Source organism: Phacochoerus africanus, chromosome 11 (genome assembly GCF_016906955.1).
Source record: "Phacochoerus africanus isolate WHEZ1 chromosome 11, ROS_Pafr_v1, whole genome shotgun sequence".
Lineage (NCBI taxonomy): Eukaryota > Metazoa > Chordata > Mammalia > Artiodactyla > Suidae > Phacochoerus > Phacochoerus africanus.
Window position 1 is genome coordinate 117,643,010 of NC_062554.1, and position 20,245 is coordinate 117,663,254.

The window sequence follows — 20,245 nt, forward strand, 5'->3', positions numbered from 1 at the left end:
CAGATGGGATCCTTGTTAAAGCCGCGGTGGGTAAGGCAGGGAGGGGAGGAGAGGAGGGGGACCGAGGGGAGAGGGGCCCCTTCCAGTAGCTTTGTATTTTCACAGGTTGGGACTGACAAGAGCCCTGCTCCTCTGTGGGGGGTGTTTTGGGGGCACGGGGCTGATGAGGGGTGGGATGGAAAGGAGAGAGAGAGGTGGGGTGTTGGTGGGCAGGGTTATGATGTCACAGCAAAAGTTACAACAGGAGGAAAACACAGAAATGGTTCAACATTTTTTTTTTTTAAACTTTGGACTGCCAAGAGCTGAAGGAGAGTGGTGAGCAAAGGAATGAAGGGGAGAGAGAGAGAAACTAAACTGGAAGCTTGAGTTTTGTGTAGCTTCTTGAAACCTTATGAATGGATTACTAGCAGCTGAGAGCCAGGAGAGACCTATAGGGGATGCAAGATCATTCACACACTAAAAGGGGGAGAAAAGCACGGCGGGATTCTTCCTCCTTGCTGTGTTAGCCCTCCTTCCTGAAATGAATGGTATGAAACCTTTTGCTGGGGGTCGTGGGGGTGGCATGAGGGAGGGGGAAGCGTCCTCCTCCTTGTCTTACCTGGCTGTCTTCCCTCCTTTCTTTCTTGGTTTCTCTCTGTCTCTGTCTCTCTCTCCTCTGTTTGTCTCTCTTTCTTTACAGTCACCCCCTACCCCCTTTCAAAGCCCCTATCTCTTCGGAGCTGCTTGGGGGTGGGGGTGGGGGTGGGGGGTAAAGGACTGAGTCAGAAAAGTGAAGGGAGGCAGGGGGATGATGAGAGGAAAAAGGACAGTCTAGGACTTAGAGATTTCTGTTTAGTAATAGCCACGTGCCTGAATTGATATCTTCTTGGGGACTTGCCTTGAGGCTTCAGTGGATGCTGCAGAGGGAAACAGGGCATGCCAGGGATGGGGGTGTTAAGGTTGCAGCATTCTTAAAGCAGAGAAGTCAGTTACTATCTAGGGTAGAGAAGTTCAGAAGACGATGAGACCCAAGGCAAAAGAGGCAGTGTGATCTTACTCCAAAGTATGTGGGCTGCATGTTTTATACGTGGGCAGCACAAGCAGTGATTTTAGAACTGTAAGTGATTTTTCTTGTGATTGAATGAAGGAACCTCTATATTTCTGTACTTGTTTTGTACTCACCTGTCGTCAAACATCCTTACCTGTGTTGAGAATTCAAAAACATGCTCTGTGTGTATGTGTGTGTGTACATGCTCATGTGTTTAGGGGGTGGGACTCTTTGAGATAGATTACATCTAAGCAAACATTATTATAGAGGTTAAAAATCACATTATTTACTTCCCCACTCTATCCATTCATTTCCAAGCAATTAAAAATAGTTGTTTGGGTCTAGCTGTTTATTTTTGTAATTTACTTATTTTGAGCATCTCCTTTGTTTATTTGCTCACTCAGCATATGGTGACTTTTAGTAACTTGAGAGTGAGAAACTTCAGCGAGAATAAGAAAACCTACACAGTACAAATCCATGGCATTTCCACTGAATGCTTCTTACAGCAGGATAATTGATTTCTCCTTTTTCCCAATGTCTAATATACAGTAAATTGGGGGTATTGTTCTTTAAATCCCAAACTGATTGAAATTAAAAAAAAAATAGAGATGTGTGGCAAAACAAAAGAAAGAGATATAAGCGGACCCTACAAGAGTGGTGTGGATTTATTAGGCAATAGGCAGGTCTGTTCACAACACAGTGTGAGCCTGTGTGTGTGTGTGTGTGTGTGTGTGTGTGTGTGTGTGTATGTGTGTAGGAGAGAGAGAGAAAGAAAGAGAGGGAATACACACAGAAAAGAGTGCTCCAAAACAGTATTGATTGTTGGCTATTGATTGTGTAGGCTGCGGCTGCTGAAAGAGAAAGCGGGAGATGTTTACTGGGGAAACCAAGAGTAGCGTCTGTCCCCTGTGCCTCGGTGAGATGGGGAGGTTTTCAGGAGGAAGGAGGGGACAGGGAGTAGGTGGAGAGATGCACCGAACTTATTAGCTTTGACATCATTGTCTTTAAATGAAACAAACAAGAAGATAATTACAGGCAGAGAGAAAGGGAACGAAGGGGAGCAGGAAGGACCGGAGAGAACAGGTCCCCCGAAGGATATGCTCTTCTTCTCGCTCTTTTTTCCGTCTTCCCAGGGACCCACAAGACTCCCAGAAGGTGAAGTCAAGGGCTTCACCTAAGGTTATTAGGACACCAGACGGGCACCCCAAAGGAGAGCTTTACGGAGACTTGCAACACACCACCAAGTTGGAAGGGGATAAATAAAACCTTCAGCACTCACCAACCCCAGGCACGGAGCTGAGGGAGACATTCTGACCTGCACAGGCAGACTGGAGGCTGAATGGGGAGCTGGCTGAGGACATCTGGAGAGTGAAGGTTAAGTACCAGCTGCGATTTCTGTGCCCCCCAGATTCTTTTTGCCTTTTTAGATAATAGGCATCAAATTCCATGTCTCTGTATACCAGTGTTTCTAGCAATTTACTGGAAGGCAAGGAGTGTATTTTAGGTTAAAGACTACAAAGAGAAGGTAACTCCTAGGGAAGGAAGAAGGAGAAAGAAAAGAACCTTAGAGGCTAAGATTCTTTGTAACAACTTCAGGTATCGAGTGGTGTGTGGTTGTGAGTGGGTGTGTATTTGAGAGGATTTGACCATGCGTCCCTATTCTAGTATCAGTGAGGGGAGGGGCTACTGAAGAAGGAAAAGAAAAAGAACAAGAAAGAAACCTGAGCTCTCTGGAAGAAATTCAAAGGAACCCAGAGAAATGAACTTCATTCTGCAAGAACTAAACTAGAGCAAGAGGAGGTCAAGGGAGAAGGGTGAGGGCAGCACCTAAGTGGGTGGGGTACAGAGGCCACGCGGGCCCTGACCCCAGCGCTGGGGGTCCCAAGAGATTCTCTCTTGGGGCTGTGAAAAAGTTTGGCCCCTGAACAAAACTGCTTGCCTGGTGACTGCAAATCCACTGCTAGCCGTCTTCTCCCCATCTTCCCAGTGTGGTACCCAGAAGTTGACTTCTGGTTCTGTATAAAGAGCTGGGGGAGGTATGATGTGCTTAAAGATTCTGAGAATAAGCCTGGTAATTCTGACCGGGTGGGCGCTCAGTACCGTCAGCTCGGACCTGGGCTGGACACACAAGAGATCCTTGGCTCAAAGAGGACACCTGAATCTGGTGCCGCCGGAAGGAGAACGCTGTTGGCTGGGGGCCAAGGTTCGAAGACCCAGAGCTGCTCCTCAGCATCACCTCTTTGGGGTCTACCCCAGCAGGCCTGGGAACTACCTGAGGCCCTACCCTGAGGGGGATCAAGGCTCACGCCATGCAGGACTCAGTAAGCTGGATGCTGAGGGAATGGCTGCGAGCTCCGTTTCCCCAGACCCGGCTGGCAGTGCAGGAGTGAGGAGGGAGGCTGAGTGGCCAGCTGCCCTGTTGGTAGGGGATGGTCCTATTGGGCAATCGGAGCTGCTGGGAAATGATGACACTTATCTTGGTGATCGAGGATCCAAGAAGCCTTTAGGTGAGGCTGGGACCCAGGAATGCTCAGCCACTGCTGCCACCATTGTCCCCACCTTCCCACGCCCGAAGGAACCCGGACCCAAGGCCGTAAGGAAGGGCCGGACCAAGAGCAGGAGTCGTCGCCAGGTGGTGAAGGGGCAGGCAAGGGGCGTGCGGGGAGACCCCAGTGATGCTTCCTGGCATTTCCGACCTTGGTCTAAGCATCCCCTTAAGCACGGGGTCAGAACTAGCCCATTGGAGGGCAGCATCCAGAATGGTGGAGGGGACCCCTACTGGGAAGCAGAGACCGTTAGCCCCGAAGGAGGATTGCCTGTGTTGTACTTCTCTGGGAGGCGGGAGCGGCTGCTGCTGCGTCCAGAAGTGCTGGCTGACATTCCCCGGGAGGCGTTCACAGTGGAAGCCTGGGTGAAACCGGAGGGAGGACAGAACAGCCCAGCCATCATTGCAGGTAATGACCCACTCCTAGGCTTTCCCTGGTCCGTGGGGTATGGCTGGCTGAGGTTATGCTGAGGTTAGACATAGGGGGCAAGGAGGGGAAGGGGCAGAGCAGGAGAGCCTGGGAGGGCTGGCCAGGCAGAGAGGGGGAAGGGCCTTTATTCATCTGCGCAGCAGGATTCCAGACACCATCTACGTTAATGACTCTATAACCACAAGAGCATTTGTCCCTTGTATTGATCTCATGTGGTTCCATACATCGTGCTGGCACTTAGGAGATCTCTAGCTCACTTGTTTATCCCTTTTTAAAGGGGAAGATCTCTGGTTCTTTGTCAATGGGGAAGCGGTGTCACACTCCATTTCTCACAGCCCAATGTGAGATACCCAGGCAACTTTGAAACTACAAGAATGTGTAAAGACCTGGGCAGTGAGCTGTGCCTGGGCTGGGCCAGGCCTGGAGAGAACAAGGCTGCCAGGTACACAGCGAATGGATCCCGGTTGGCTTCCTTTTCTTTGAGTAGCCCTTGAGTGTAGCAGAAAGTGACTGCCTTGCCCAGGTCCTGGGGTCCCCTTTGCTTTGTCCTAACAATCATGTGTCTAACCTAGGAGTAGCAGGTCTACTGGAAAATGTGGGCACTTGCAAACCGGGACCCTGGTTTCTAGCCCTGGCTGTTATGAAAGCTATACGAGGTGTATAACTCAATAGTTTTGATCAGAGGTAATGTCTGGGAACACTACCCACATTTATTTTTCACTGTGCTTAGATCTTGGCTTTCATGGAAAGTTACCCAGAAGGACAAAGAAAAGAGTGGGGTTAGGAATAACTGTTGCCTTTGCCTTACTTGGGGGAAGGATTGGCTTCAGGCAAGGGGTGGGAGGGGTTAGAAGTGATAACTTTATCATTCGGTGTCTCATTACCCCTTGGGACCCCCACCATAGCAGAACTTTGCACAAGGCTGGGCACCTAGTAGAACCATGTTAATCTGGTTAATTTGGATTATCCACCACACCCTTTGATGTTAGCCAGTCCCATGAAGTACTGTGAGGTATGCCAGAGGCAGACTGGGGACAGAACTCCAGAACCCCTCAAGGGCTTGACAGCTTCCCATATTAAAAACTTCTCAGGTTGCTGGATATAAGTTTCAGACCAGAGAAAGAAGGCTGGAAGGAGGGAGCCTCTTGAAGTGGGGTGCTGCTGGAACATCCCTTCTGGACATGCTGTCTCCCCCTCTTTGGCTATGATTTCTCTTTTGGAAGCTGGGATTCCCAGACACTGAGCACTCTAAAGGCTTATGGTTTTGCTTTATTTTATTTTCGGGTGGGAGAGGGGATGAAGGGAGGGGGAGAGAGAAGGGGCTGGGCTGTAAGATAGGTGGGGGGCAGAGAAAGAGTAGAAGGAAATCCTTATCCTGGAGCCAAATGGAAGAAATAATGAGATGATTATCTGATCAGAGTTGGCAGCTTCACAGTTTTTCCCAGATGACATCTTCTTGCTGCCTAATCTCGCTTCCTAGTACCCATCTGCCAGGGAAACTGTGTGCTTGCAGTCTAGACCGGGACCCATGGCTCTGCTTACCCCTCCTCTTTCAGTAGCAACTTAGGGACCTGGGATCAGTTTCCTGGCTCTGAAGACTCAGAGAAGGATCCAACCTGAATATAGGAGGGATATTCTGAGAAAATATTGCTTTGAGTTGTTAAAACCCAAACCCAAGGGAACCAATTCTGGACAGTGGATACCTGACCCTTGTTCCTGTCCCTTCGGTGTCCTTCCGTCTCATACTCTGCAGAGGGGAGGAGAGAGTCATGATTTGGTTCCAGTTACCGCCTTCTTTGAGGCCCCCCCGCCCCCCCATACATCTCTCTCTCGTGTCCACCTGTCCACCACTGCCCCCTACCTTGCCACAGAACACACACTCAGATCCTTCTCCAAAGTGCGCATCTGAACTCTCGTAACCTCCATCATAAGCATGTAAAATTGGGGAGGAAATCTTTTGCAGACAGTCTAGCTTCTGAATCAAAGCGTTCCCGGAGGTGCGCTAGTATTTCCCCTGCAGGCCCACACCAGGAAGGTGGCGAGCAGGGAATACCCAGGTCTGTCTCCTCTCCACCTCCCACCCTGCATCTTTCTTTAGACTTGTGCACATCAGAAAATGTTCAGGGAAGGTTTTGGGTAAAAGCCTGGGAGAGATGAGAGCTGGGAACAAGGCCTTTGTTCTTCAGGATTCTAGCAAGTGGGCACCCTGGTCTACTCACTGTGTCGAGCTCCATACACTTCCCTGGTGGCCCCTGGCCTGAGAACCATGAGGTGGCCAAGGGTAGTCCCCCTGGAATAAAGATCTCCAATTCGCTAATTTACTCACTCCTACCAGCAGATTAGCCCGTCTTCCGTCTCTGACCCTAGCCCTGCTCCTTTTAGCCGGTCATTGCCTCTTCCTGGGATGCTGGCTTTCAGCTGTGCAGAATGACACCAACTGAATTGTTTCCTGAGAACTAGGTGGAAGTTCTGCTGCTCCACTGAGGCTAATCCAAGGTCCTACAAGACTTGGCTCCCACACTCTTTTCCAACACCTCTCAAACCTTAGATTCTACCTACTTAACATAGACCCACTTTCCAAGTTCTTCATCTACCAAACTTGGGACATTTTCTCAGCAGAGATATCAAGCCATCCAGCTGCACCAGCCCTTCTGGAGAGGACACCACCCCCCACCCCCTCCTCGCCTGGCCATGGGAGGCCTCAGGGAATACTTCCCACACAGGGCACTAGGTGGCAGTGTTGCTTCATGCACAGGAGGGTAGGTGGCGCCTTAAAAGCCACGTAGTGGGGAATGTGTCTGGTTTCTTGGAGGGCTGTCCCTGCCTGGGCCTCTGGGAGGTATTTAATCATACCCTTCTAGAGTGTTGTTTCTAGAGTGTTGTTGGTAGGCATCCCTTGGGGTCAGGTCCATATACATCTTTTTGCAGGGCCTATGTGAAAGGTATAACATGGCATTTTGGGGGGTTGTGACCAGCTGGTCTTTGTAGCAACTGGTAAAAAAAAAACAAAATCAATGAGAGTTACCTCCCTCCTCTCATCGCTAACTCCCACGTTCCTCCAAAATAGGAAGCTGGACTCTGGATGGGTTGCTGGACGTCTTTCCTTTAGGGCCGAGGACAGTGCAGGTCTCACAGATTTTAGTTGCTAAGATTCTCTCTGGCCCTAGAAGCGGAATGATGGTGCTGCACCCCCAACAGTTTAGACCTTCTGAAGTTGCCAATCTCCTGGAGCTCTGAAGCGGGGCAACTGAGGCCTAGGGAAGGACTGTGTGAGTAGCTGCTCCATGAAGGTAACTACTCGGGGGCCTGGCAATTCAGGGATTTGTGGTCACCAAGGAGTAACCTAAGGTCAGGAGCCCATTTGGATGGGCTATTGGAACTTGGCAGTGGACGTAAGCCAGATTCAGTCCCATCCCAGTGTGAAATCTGTAAGCTCCAGCACCCAACCCTGAAACCATCCTGTTTCCCTCCTTCTCAACTTCCTTTCCTCTCCTTCAACCCCAGCATTCACAGAAGAGAATTTTTAATAGGTTCCTCCTCACCCATAATTGATTTCACATGTTCCCTGAAGCTGCCCAGCTGAGTAGCCAACCTGCAGCTCCAAGGTGCAGGAGACGGAGTCAGTAAGTCCACGGCAGAATTGGAGCCTGAGCCCGTGTTTCTCCATTCAGCAAGTATTTACTGAGTGCCTTGCCATGCAAAGCAAGGCAGTGCTCTGTAGGGAATACAAAGATGTCTAAGAAACTGTCCCTGACTTGAAGATGCATTTTCCTCCTCTGAGGATCCAAGTTTCAGAGCAGATCCCAGGGCAGAACTTGGGAGCCAGACAGATCCCATCTGACCCTGATCAGGGCTGCCATCTGTGACAATCCATTAAATTTTTCTGAGCTTTGGTTTCCTTCTATTGAGAAATGAGACGATGTCTTGCAGAGTTGTTACAATGCTTAAATAAGTCACATATGTAAAGTGCCCAACGCAGGCTTGACCATGGAATGTATTTATTTATTTATTTTAGGGCTGCAATCTCGGCATATGGACATTCCTAGGCTAGGGGTCCAATCGGAGCTGCAGCCACAGCCACAGCCACAGCAACGCCAGATCCGAGCCATGTCTGTGACCCACACCGCAGCTTGCAGCAACGCCAGGTCCTTAACCCACTGAGCGAGCCCAGGGATCAAACCTGAGTCCTCATGGATACTAGTCGGGTCCCTTACTGCTGAGCCACAATGGGAACTCCCATGTGGAATGTATTTATGAAGTGGTCTTTATAGCTGGAGGTGATCATTGCTAAGTGCAGTGTGTTAACTTATTCATTTTGGTGCTAACCCACCAAGCTGTAATCTTTCTTCCCTTTGGTAAGATATTCACTTTAATTTCTTAGGAATTTAGTTTGCTAATCTGTAGCACAGGAAAGGTGGTTTTCACAAGATGGTGTCAAGGTGATAACACTGTAGAATCAGTGGCTTGAAAGACTATACTTTAAAAAAAAAACATTTATTCTTTTTATCCTGGGCAGTGCTAGTTGATAAATGGCCAATGGTACTAAGGCTTTTGGGGGGTGTCACACACCCTTTTGAGAGTATGATGGAAGGTATGCTCACTTTCCAGAAAAATGTCCATGTCATATAGTTCAGATGACTTTCTGCGCTCTCTGGATTTCCTGGTGGCCAGCACCTGCTGACTTCGTTGAAGGCAAATTGATAGCTTTTGCTTTGTTTTGTTTTGTTTTCTTTTTATTTATTTATTTACTTTTTAAACTGAAATATTGTTGATTTACAATGTTGTGTTAATTTCTTCTGTACAGCAAAGTGGTTCAGTTGTATGTATACATCTTTTTAAAAAAACATTCTTTTCCATTATGGTTTCTCAGAAGACACTGAACATAGCTCTCTGTACCTGAGAAGTGAGATTTCACAGGATGCGGCAACATCCCCTTCTCCTGGTAAGGGAGCGATGTCCTTGGGCTGAGGCGTTTTGCTGATGTGAAGTATGGAAGTCATGGAAGGCAGATTCACACACACACACACACACGCAACCACATAGATGTAAAGAGAATTTGAAAGGAAGGTTAAGTGTGCTACCTCCCTGCCCCCAACCAGCAGGATTCAATTACAGGTAAAGAGCCACGTCCACACCTTTTCCAGGGCTCCTCTGAAGATGACCCTCATCCTCAGCCATCTCTTCCTGTTTTGCAGCGATGGTCAGGTCTGAATGTTGGCCCTCGTGGGACCCTGAGGGACTGGCCACTTTATTGCACACTCCAGCTCCCTGGTCATGACCTGGACTTGCAGGGAAGTTGTACAACCTGCCCTTGGCATGGAGAACCGTGGATGTGAAGTCATTGGTTTCTGGGGGTGGGTTTGCCCACCATGATGGAAATGGGATCCAGGAGTCTGCTTATGTGGAGCAGGCATATGCCCTGATGGTTGTAAGTTAGCGTCTGCACATAAAAGAGTTTTTATCCTGTGACTCTGTGGCCCACCAGCAGAGAGGCAACATCTGGTTAAAAATGAAACAGGTTCGCACTCTGCCCCCTCTTTTCGCAGCTCACAGTCCCTTGTCCATGGATCTGTCCCGATTTCCAGTGTGAGCCTGAACTCCTCTACTTCCTTGCCCCCATAGCCTTTCACACGTGGTCCTGGGGTGCACATTGCTCCTCCCTAGGCAGTTCTGTACATGGCTCGTTCTCATCTACTGAAAGTCCCCTGGGAGCTAACTGTGTATTTGATTCACTTTTGTCATCCCAAGATATCTAGCACAGTGCTAGAACCTCAGCTATGTTTGTAGAACAGATAAAGCAGAAATTTAGGTGCTGTTGTCCTTTAGGGAAGAGAAAAGCATAAGCTTCTCTCTTTCTTTCCTTTGAGGTCAGACCTGCGCTGTAGACTGATGGCATTCCCAGCCTTTTCAGGCTCCCTCCTGCTTTTCTCTCCTAGTTGTCTCCCCTAACAGGATCCTTGTATATTTAACCCCCTCCTAACATCTGCTTCTTGCACTACCACAACTAACACAAATGCTATTTTAATAGGTCTGGGGGAGCCTGAGATCCTGCATTTCTAACAGGATCCTAGCTACTGCTGCTGCTGTTAGTACATGGGCTATGATTAAGGTAGCAAGACTTAAGCAGACCCATGAGTCTAGAGCAGGGTCAGCAAACTTTTTCTGTAAAGGCACAACAATAAATAATTCAGGTTCTGCAGACAGCACTGTCACTGTTGCAACTATTCTGTCACTGGAGTGTGCAAGGAGCCATAGACAATATGTAAATTAATAAGGCCATTTTTCAATAAATCTTTATTTACAAAAACAAGTGGCAGGCCATATTTTGCCTGTGGCCCATAGTTTGCCAACCCCTGGTATCCAGGACTCTTCCTGCATGCCATGCTTTTCCCGTCATCCTCTTTTGCTTTGCTTCCTAATTCTGCACCATCCAGGATAATACCTACAGTGAGGCTGACAGTATCAGTGGTAGGGAAACAGATTTTATTCAAGTAAAAACAAACTTCCCAGAAATTTCTGTAAAAAATGAGTCCTGCTGGTTTCTTGGTATGAGCGTTCCAGATGGAGTTTATATTTATTTACACTTGACCTTTGAAAAACCTGAGTTTGAACTAGGCGTATCCACTATATGTGGATTTTCTTCAGTAGTAAATGCTGCAGTGCTACCTGTCTGTAGTTGATTGAATCTGAGGATGTGGAGGAACTTGGAATGAAGAGGCCTTACTGTAAGTTACGCATAGATTTTTGACTGTATGGAGGGTCAGTGCCCCTAACCCTTGCGTTGTTCAAGAGTCAACTGTATTTATCTTATTTTTGAAACTAGCCTATTGAGATAAAACTTCGTATCATAAGATTTACCAGTTTAAACTCTACAGTTGATTTTTTTTAGAATATTTACAAAGTTGTGCCATTGTTACGTCTAATTTTAGAACATTTTCATTCTGCCTCAAAGAAACACCTTACCCATTACTATTACTCTCCATTTCCCTCCCCGTCTTCCCATGTCCACAGTAACCAGAGAAAACCACTAATCAATCTATTTTCTGTATCTGTAGATTTGGCTACTCTGGATATTTCATATAATATGTGGTCATTTGAATCTGGTTTCTATCACTTGAGGTTCATCATTTTTCAGCATGTATCAGAGCTTCATTCCTTTTTGTTGCGGAGTGACACTTCATAGACATGTCACATTTTCTTTATCTGTGCATCAGTTGATGGACATTTTGGTGGATTCTACTTTTTGGTTATATGAGTAGTGCTGCTATGAATACTGTGCACAAGTGGATTTATATTTTTATTTCTCCTGAGGAGGTGCCTAAGAGTGGAATTGCATATGGTAACTCTATGTTGAATATTTTGAGGCACTGCCAGACTGTTTTCCAACATAGCTGCACCATCTTGCCATGCCCAGCAATGCATGAGGGTTTGGTTTTTTATGTCTTTTGTCCCACTAAAATGAGAAGGGTGTCTGTGGCTTCACTGAAGACTAGGGCTTGGCCACTGCTTGCATCTGGTGGCACCTGGGTGGTCTTTGAGAAATGTGCCATTGTTTTGTATGATGGGTAGAGACACATGGCCTCTTGTGCTAAGGGCCCTCAATCACAGGGAGCCCTTATTGGTTGAGGTCTAGCTATCATCAAGTTCCTTCCTCCAGCTACTCAAGGGCATCCTAAGATGGCCCGTTGCTCTTCCCTGAACCTGACTCTGGTGTGAGTTTTCCTCTGGCCTGAACTGCATCACTTTTATGACTTTCCACCTGCATGAGTCCAAAATGACATGCATGTGGGGAGCACTTAGGCCCTCAGACATGACAGTGCATTGGATTCTGATATAGCAGCATCTTCAGAAAGAAACGAAGAAGAGAAACAGAGGAGAGAAGGGAAAATAAAGCCCATATAGCTCCCCTATAATGCCATGAACTTTCCCCTAGATTCCAGCTCAGGGTGCTCAGGCATGGCCATCTCCCTGTGGCCCACTCTGTTCAGGGCCTGGTGTCTGACTCACAAGGGTGAGCTCTTGGATTCTGGAGTCATCCAGGTGTCTGGGGTGCAGGATGGGAAAGGAGAATCACTTCCAGGTGTTGGCACAGAGAGGTGTGATCATAGTCCTTGTCATATTGCAGCTTCAGTGCCTTTCCTGTCTTCATCCTCACCTTCAGTTACTGTCTCTCTTCTTGGTCTCCACCATCTCAGGGAGATAGTGCAGTGGGGAGGGGTCTCGACTGGTCCAGGTGCCACCATTGACTGCTGCTGCCTCATCCTCCATCAGCCCTGTGTTCTCTCTCAGTCTTCAGGGATGAGAAACCCACCAGCATGCTGGGTGTAGTTCTTGGCTAGAGCACAGGTTGTCAGGTTGGAAATATTCAGGAGTGACAGGGCTGAGCTGGAAAGTAGGAATCACCTTTGGCTGTCCATAGAAATTCACGCATTTGCCTGTCACCAGAAACACTTCGTCCTTCCTCACCTTCTGCTCCTTCCTTTGTGCTCTATTTTATTGTCTCTCCGGGGCTGTCCATCTGAGTCATTCAGGATGTGGGTGCCAGGAGGCTTGGCTCTTCTTGTTCCTGTCCTAGTCTATGCCTTGAGGCAGCCACATAAACAGGAGAGGAAGACAGCACGTTAATTTGGATTCTGAGCCTGTGTACCCTAAATATCCCTTAGCTTCAGTTCCTGCTGCCATAAACAAGTGCATAAATTCCATGCTTCTGTGCTCTAGTACATGGAATTAAGTTTCTCTGGGGCTCATCTCATACCTTCCTGCTCACATCATACACCCCATGACCCCAGCACCTTCTAGAAATCATATGTCTATGTTGTTTGTGTCTGAAAATTAGATAAATATCAGCATCCTCTGCTCATGTCATTACCTGCCTTAAAATAATCCTACTCTTTGGATTTTTATAAAGAGAACATCCAGGAAATAAAGCCCAGTGGGCAAACAAAAACATCCCAATTCTCTTGATGAGTCAGAAGTGAGTGATGGAGAAGAGTACTTCTGCCCAAATATACAATCTGGTCACTGGAACCCAAAATTTCAGAGTGTTTTGAAATTGAATCATTGCCATGGCCACCAATTGGGATATTGAGACCAGTAATTATGGCTCATTTCTGGATTAGAATTCCAGTTGCTTAAAAGTTACAGAGGGGAAGTCACAGATCTTAAAAGTTAATCAATTAGTGAGTCATCGTTCAAGCGGTGACTCAGCATTTGCTAATTTTCAAACAAATAATTGCAGTACATTTTGGGCAGGTTAGAAGAGAAATTCATTTTTTCTTTGGTTCTGTTTGCTCATTCATCCGTTCATTTATCCAACGTTTATTGAATTTCTATTAGGTGAAGTATTAGGTTTAGTCACATGTTAGGGAATCAAGAATGAGTAAGGCAGAGGCAGTACCTGGAGGGTATTAGCGAGAGCTGATAACTAGATCTTTACAGCTCAGCCTCTGGGAGGGCCAGTCCTGCCTCAATGAGCCTAAGAATTCCTTGAGGCTATAGAAGGAGAGGTGGGGAAAAGAGAAAAGAATGTAGTTATCAAAATGTCAGTGACACGGGAGCCCCAATAAGCCAGCAGATCTGAAGTGGGCTCATCGGATGCAGCAGTTAGAAAATCACCAGGGTGGTTTTTTTTTTTTTTCTTTTCTTTTGGCTACATCTGTGGCATACGGACGTTCCTGAGCCAGGGATTAAACCTGTGCCACGGCAGTGACTGAGCCACAGCAGTGATAATGCCGGATCCTTAGCCTGCTGAGCCATTAGGGAACTCCTTTAGAAAGACTGACTTCACTCTGGAGTTGGGGCGGGGAGGGTACTCCACATTACAACGAGTGGAGGTAGAGGTGGGCATGAGATGTGAGACAGTGAAGACCAGGAGCAGGGTCTAGTGTTCTCTGCACAGAAAGCAGCTCTGAGGGGAAGAGACAGAAGTCACAAGTGAACACAGATTCTGAGAGACTTTTTTTAAGGTAAGAAAGATCCAAGTCTCAAGGTCTTGTAATAAAGCACTAGTAATCTAAAGCAGGAAGTGGCATAAACACACAGGGAGATAATGCAAGGTGAAGTAGCAGAAATGAAAATCATGTACATACAAGTTCAATTGTTTCAAGAAGTTATTGAAGGAATTTTTATTTGACAAATACTTATGTAGTACTTACTCTGTGCCAGGCATTGACTGTGGTTACTTTGAAAATGTTACCCCACATACTCCTCAGAACAACGTGAGGCAGTGGACGCAGAAGCTGGAGCACAGAGAGGAATAGACTGTTGCCCAACGTCATGTAGCCGCTCATGCCGCATCAGGATTTGAACCTGAGCACTCTGCCCCTTGAGAATATGCTCTTAACCACTATTTGAAGCTGTCCCTAATACTTACAGCAGAAGCAGCAAGAAGCAAAGGGCCCTAACCTGTCTCGACTGAACCCTTCTACCTCAGTCTCTGTTCTCCTGTTTCCTTGATCTCAGCCAAGGGCTCTGTCCACACAGGCCAGAACCCTGGAGGTTCTTGTCCACGTGGATCCCCTCACCCCTGCCTCCCTCAGCATCACATGTGATACCAGGAATCAGTCACCAAATCTTGTCTGATTACCTCAGATGTATGGTGTGAACCTGTCCTACTCATCCCACATCCCCTTCGTCTTGACTGAGAGACCAGTTCATTCTCTGGTTGACTGAACCAAAGGAACTTTCTCATACACCAAGTGGCTCAGGTAATTTTCCCACTTGCAACCTTGGATGAGCCCTATGTGCGCTCAGCATGAAGGTCGACTTCATTAGCACGCCACATGCTATCCTACCTCAGGCTCATCACTGCCCTCTAGGGTGGATGCACACTCACACACCCATTCGTACACGTGTGTGCATGTGTGCACCTGTGTACGTGTATACTGACACATGCACAGTCACTTCTCACACACTCACGCACATTCCAAACCACACACACGTACACCTACACACTCTTAATTAAGTTCCTGCAACATGAAACTACTAGCAGTGAGCAGATATATCACTCTTTTCCCAGCCTCTGGCCTCTGACCTATGCCCTTTGCACTTTTTCACCTAACAAGAAATCCCTCTCCAAACCCACTTTCACTGAACTTGGGTTTTTAGTTAATGTGACATCTTTTCCAAAAAGTCTTCCTTCGTCTCATGTAGGTTTGTTGTCCAATGAATTTTTATGATACCCTGTACTCAGCCTTCTCAAGACACTTAGGTCAACTTACGGTAATTCCCAACTTACTTTGTATTCATTCAGTAGATGCTCTTCCAGCTCCTGTGTGCCAGGCCACAGCCCCCTGTTCTGGGGGCTAATGTTGTACACATGCGGCCCTGGTGGCTCATGGTTTCTTTTCTGGGCTGGCTCCCTCACTGGGCCACTTGAAATCAGGGGCTTTACTTGGTTCATTGCTGTTGCCATAGCACCTAGTGCAATGAGAGCAAATAAACCTCATCCTATAAGTATTTGATAAGATGATCAATGAATGAATGAACAAAGGGTAAACTTTTGTCTTACAAACTGTGAAGTGAATTTTTCGATTTGGTATAGGCTCAGGAAGACATAGTCATCTTTATTTTTTATTTTATTTTTTAATAATGGTTTTTATTTTTTCCATTATAGCTGGTTTAGTGGTCTGTCAATTTTCTACTGTACAGTAAGGTGACCCAGTTACACGTACATATATACATTCTTTTTTTCTCACATTATCATGCTCCATCATAAGTGACTAGATATAGTTACCAGTGCTATACAGCAGGATCTCACTACTTAACCATTCCAAAGGCAATAGTTTGCATCTATTAACCCCAAATTCCCAATCCATCCCCCTCTCTCCCCCTCCCCCTTGGCAACCACAAGTCTGTTCTCTATGTCCATGATTTTCCTTTCTGTGGAAAGATTCATTTGTGCCATATATTATATTCCAGATATAAGTGATATCATATGGTATTTGTCTTTCTCTTTCTGACTTACTTGACTTAGTATGATAATCTCCATATCCATCCATGTTGCTGCAAATGGCATTATTTTCTTCTTTTTTATGGCTGAGTAATATTCCATTGTGTATGTGTACCACATCTTCTTAATCCATTCATCTGTTGATGGACATTTAGATTGTTTCCATGTCTTGGCTATTGTGAATAGCACTGCAGTGAACATGCAGGTGCATGTGTCTTTTTCAAGGAAAGTTTTGTCTGGATATATGCCCAAGAGTGGGATTGCTGAGTCGTATGTTAATTCTGACGTAATCATCTTTAAATCCTATTGATTTGGAAGATGGCATAGATGTTTGAAATTTACTCAATAATAACTGAAAGGAATGGTTACCCTTAACTTCCACCTCATCTTTCCTTTCCTCAGCCCTCCAAATCTATCTATACTAGATAAATATTGACTAGGAACTAGTGTCCTAGAATAATTGGACAACTTGGTTTAACTATGCAACTTGGTTTAACTATGATTATTTTTAGACTGTTAGAAATTGTCTATTTATTTGCTTCTTCTGGTTTCTAGCATTGTCTCTTTCTTATCGTCCCTCTAGAATTTTGTTTTGCGTATCTGTCTGTCCACATCATTCCTTGCAGGCAGCGAGGAGAGAGTGTACCTAGAGAAAGTTAATCTTAGCCATTTGTGGGTCTGGATCCAGGCCCTGGAGTCTGGGGAAGTTGGAAATAAGGCAGGGTTGTCCTGGGAGATACACATGAGGACCCTAAAGGCTTTGGCTGCTCTCTGAAAGGCACAGTAGAACTGCAGCTTGGAAATCCAGGTTTTTTTTTTTTTTTTCTTTCCCCTGGCCTTTGTGGATTACTTTTTCAGTAAGAAAATAGCTAACCATCCGGGCAGTAGGTAATGAGTGCCTAAAGTGCATGTTCATTTTTGCTGCAGTGATCAAGAAAACTTCCTGAGGCAGGAGGCTCTTGTCCCAGATGGACTTCAGGTCAATGGCAGTGCTGGGCCTGTCTCTTTACAGTTCTGGGTGTCACAGTGGCTCAAACACTCTGCTTTCTAGATTTTTTACAAGCAGGGAAAACTTCCTTTAAATAGCCTCAAGGCCATGTAGAGATGGAAATGATCTTTTTATGAGGTAACCCATTTTTGTCCTTACATTATCATTTTTATTTTCTAACATCATTACAATTTTCTAACAAACAGATCTAAGTAGCTTACTTTCTGTCACGTCTTATCTTTTGCTGCTTAAAACCCTCACTGGCTCCTGATCTGTCGTCCAGAGTGTAAGTCCAAACTGGTTCCCTCTTATTTAATGTGCTTTAAGATCTATTCCAACAAACATAGCTGATTTTAATTTTATCAATGTCCTACATGAAGTATATAGTCTTACATGAAGTATTCTTAATCAATTTGTTTATTCAAAAGATACTTATTTAGTGTCCGATGTGTGCTGGGCTCCATTCTAGGCACTGGAGATACAGCACAAAACAAGATAAAAAAAAACCCATAATTAATAATAGCTTACATTTCTGAGTGTTTATTATAATTAGGCTTCTCTTCTGTTAATACATTTGATCATCAAATGAGGTAGGCACTATCATTAATTCCATTTTACAGATAAGTAAACAGACTCAGAGAGGTTGTTTGTTGTAGAAACTATATTAAAGGTAAAGATTAAGAAACCCTTTTCATATAAATCTGCACTTACAAAAATAAGCTCATATTTATTATTTTATAAAACATAGATCAAAGTATATATATATAGTTTTAGAATTTAGTTTTTAAAATAAATAAGCTGTAAATGCATTTGTGTGTCCCTAAATATTCTTCTAAAATTTGATTTGTATTTATTTTAAAAATTTTAGGAGTTCCAACTGTGACTCAGTGGGTTAAGGACACCACACAGTCTCTGTGAGGACACAGGTTTGATCTCTGACTTCGCTCACTGGGTTAAGGATTTGGCATTGCTGCAATCTGTGCGTTAAGTCGCAGATGCAGCTCTGATCCAGTGTAGCCAGGGCTGTGGCATAGGCCTCAGCTGCAGCTCCAATTTGACCCCTGGTGTGGGAACTTCCATCTGTCACAGATATTACCATAAAAAGAACAAAATTTAAAAATTTTTGTTTTTTGAATTCATTTTTTTTTGGCTTTTTGCCATTTCTTGGGCCGCTCCCGCAGCATATGGAGGTTCCCAGGCTAGGGGTCCAATTGGAGCCATAGCCGCCAGCCTACGCCAGAGCCACAGCAACACAGGATCCGAGCCGTGTCTGCAACCTACACCACAGCTCACGGCAACACTGGATCCTTAACCCACTGAGCAAGGGCAGGGACCTAACCCGCAACCTCATGGTTCCTAGTTGGATTCATTAACTACTGCGCCATGATGGGAATTCAGTTTTAAAAACAAAACCAAAAACAGTTTATCCATTTCTGCTGTCCCTAGTACCCACCTCTAACAACCATCAATCTGATCTCTGTAAGAGCTTTTTTCATTTGTTTCTCTTTTTTTCCTGTATATACTTTTCAATTCCATGTATGAGAGAAATCATAGACATTCTTCATTTTCTGTTTGACTGATTTCACTTAACATGTTACCCATCACAGTCTATCTAAGTGGTTGCAAATGGCAAGATTTCATTCTTTTTCTTGGCTGTGTAGTGTTTCATTGTATATACTACAACTTCTTTATCTATTCCTCTATCGATGGACACATGGTATTTGCATATCTTGGCTGTTGTAAGTAATCCTGCAGTAAACATAGGAGTGCATATTCAAATTAGTGTTTTCATTTTCTTCAAATAAACCCCCAGAAGTAGAATTATTTGATCATATAGTTCTTCTGTTTTTAATTTTTTGAGGACCCTCCATACTGCTTTCCATAGTGGCTGTACCAATTTATTTTCCGACCAACAGAGCATGAGGGCTACCTTTTTTTTCCATATCCTCATCAACACTTATGGTGTTGTCTTTTTGATATAAGTCATCTGACAAGTGTGATATTATATCTTACTGTAATTTTGATTTGCCTTTCCCTGATAATTAATGATATAGAGTATCTTTTTAAGTACCGGTTGGAGATTTGTATATTTTCTTTGGAAAAATGTCAATTCAGATCCTCCGTTCATTTTTTAATCATATTATTTTTTTGCCATTAATTGTATGAATTCCTTACATGTTTTTGATATTAAATTCTTATTAGATATAAGATTTTGATATTAAATTCTTATTAGATATAAAATTTTCACCACTTGGTAGGTGACCTTTTCATTTTGTTGATGGTTTCCTTTGCTACACAAAAGCTTTTTTATTTATGTAGCTTGACTTATTTTTACTCTTGTTGCTTTTGCTTTTGGTTTCAGACTAAAAAAAAAAATCTTTGCCAAGACCTATGTCAAGGAGCTTATAGCCTATGTTTTCTTCTAGGAGTTTTATACTTTCATGTTTTACATTCGAGGCTTTAGTATAAATGAAATTGTTTATTTAATATCTTTTTAAGATAGTAGTCCAATTTCATTCTTTCAAAAATGGCTATCCAGTTTTCCCAACAGCATATTCTGAAGAGACAGTTTTGCCCTATTGTATATTCTTGGCTCCTTTGTCATAAATAAATTGAACATATCTGTGCGGATTTATTTCTGGGCTCTCTATTCTGTTCCATTGATCTGTGTGTCTGCTGTTATACCAATACCATATGGTTTTGATCGCTATGACTTTGTAATGTAGTTTGGAATCATGCCTTCTATTTTGTTCTTTTTTCTCAAGATTGCTACAGTTATTGGGGGTCTTTTGTTGTTCCATATAAATTTTAGGATTTTTTTTTGTCTTTTTGCTATTTCTTGGGCTGCTCCAGCAGCATATGGAGGTTCCCAGGCTAGGGGTCGAATCGGAGCTGTAGCCACCGACCTACACCAGAGCCACAGCAACGCGGGATCTGAGCTGTGTCTGCAACCCACACCACAGCTCACGGCAACGCCGGATCATTAACCCACTGAGCAAGGGCAGGGATTGAACCCGCAACTTCGTGGTTCCTAGTCGGATTCGTTAACCACTGCGCCACGATGGGAACTCCAAATTTTAGGATTTTTGATTCTATTTCTGAGAAAAATGTCATTGGAATTTTCATAGGGATTGCATTGAATTTGTAGATTTATTTGAATAATATGCACATTTTAACAATTTAAATTATTCCAACAAATGAGCGTGGAACGAGGGCCATTTATCTGTGTCCTCTTCAATTTCTTTCACCAGTGCGTCATAATTTTCAGTGTATAAGTTTTTCACCTCTTTGATTAAATTTATTCC

General features: G+C 44.8%; 1 protein-coding gene across 2 annotated transcripts in view; it reads left to right on the forward strand.

Annotated features, from left to right (window-relative positions):
* Positions 1–301: 301 nt before the first annotated feature.
* The window catches only part of PAPPA2 (pappalysin 2), a 273,676-nt gene continuing 253,732 nt past the window's right edge, over positions 302–20,245 (forward strand). Inside the window, exons 1-2 of one of the 2 annotated variants that reach the window (XM_047753714.1) lie at positions 302–527; positions 2,161–3,981. In XM_047753714.1, the coding sequence (XP_047609670.1) occupies positions 3,066–3,981 (916 nt within the window). In that variant the 5' untranslated portion in view covers positions 302–527; positions 2,161–3,065. Of the gene's footprint in view, positions 528–2,078; positions 3,982–20,245 lie in introns of those variants that run through there. The other variant, XM_047753715.1, reaches the window with a different exon arrangement.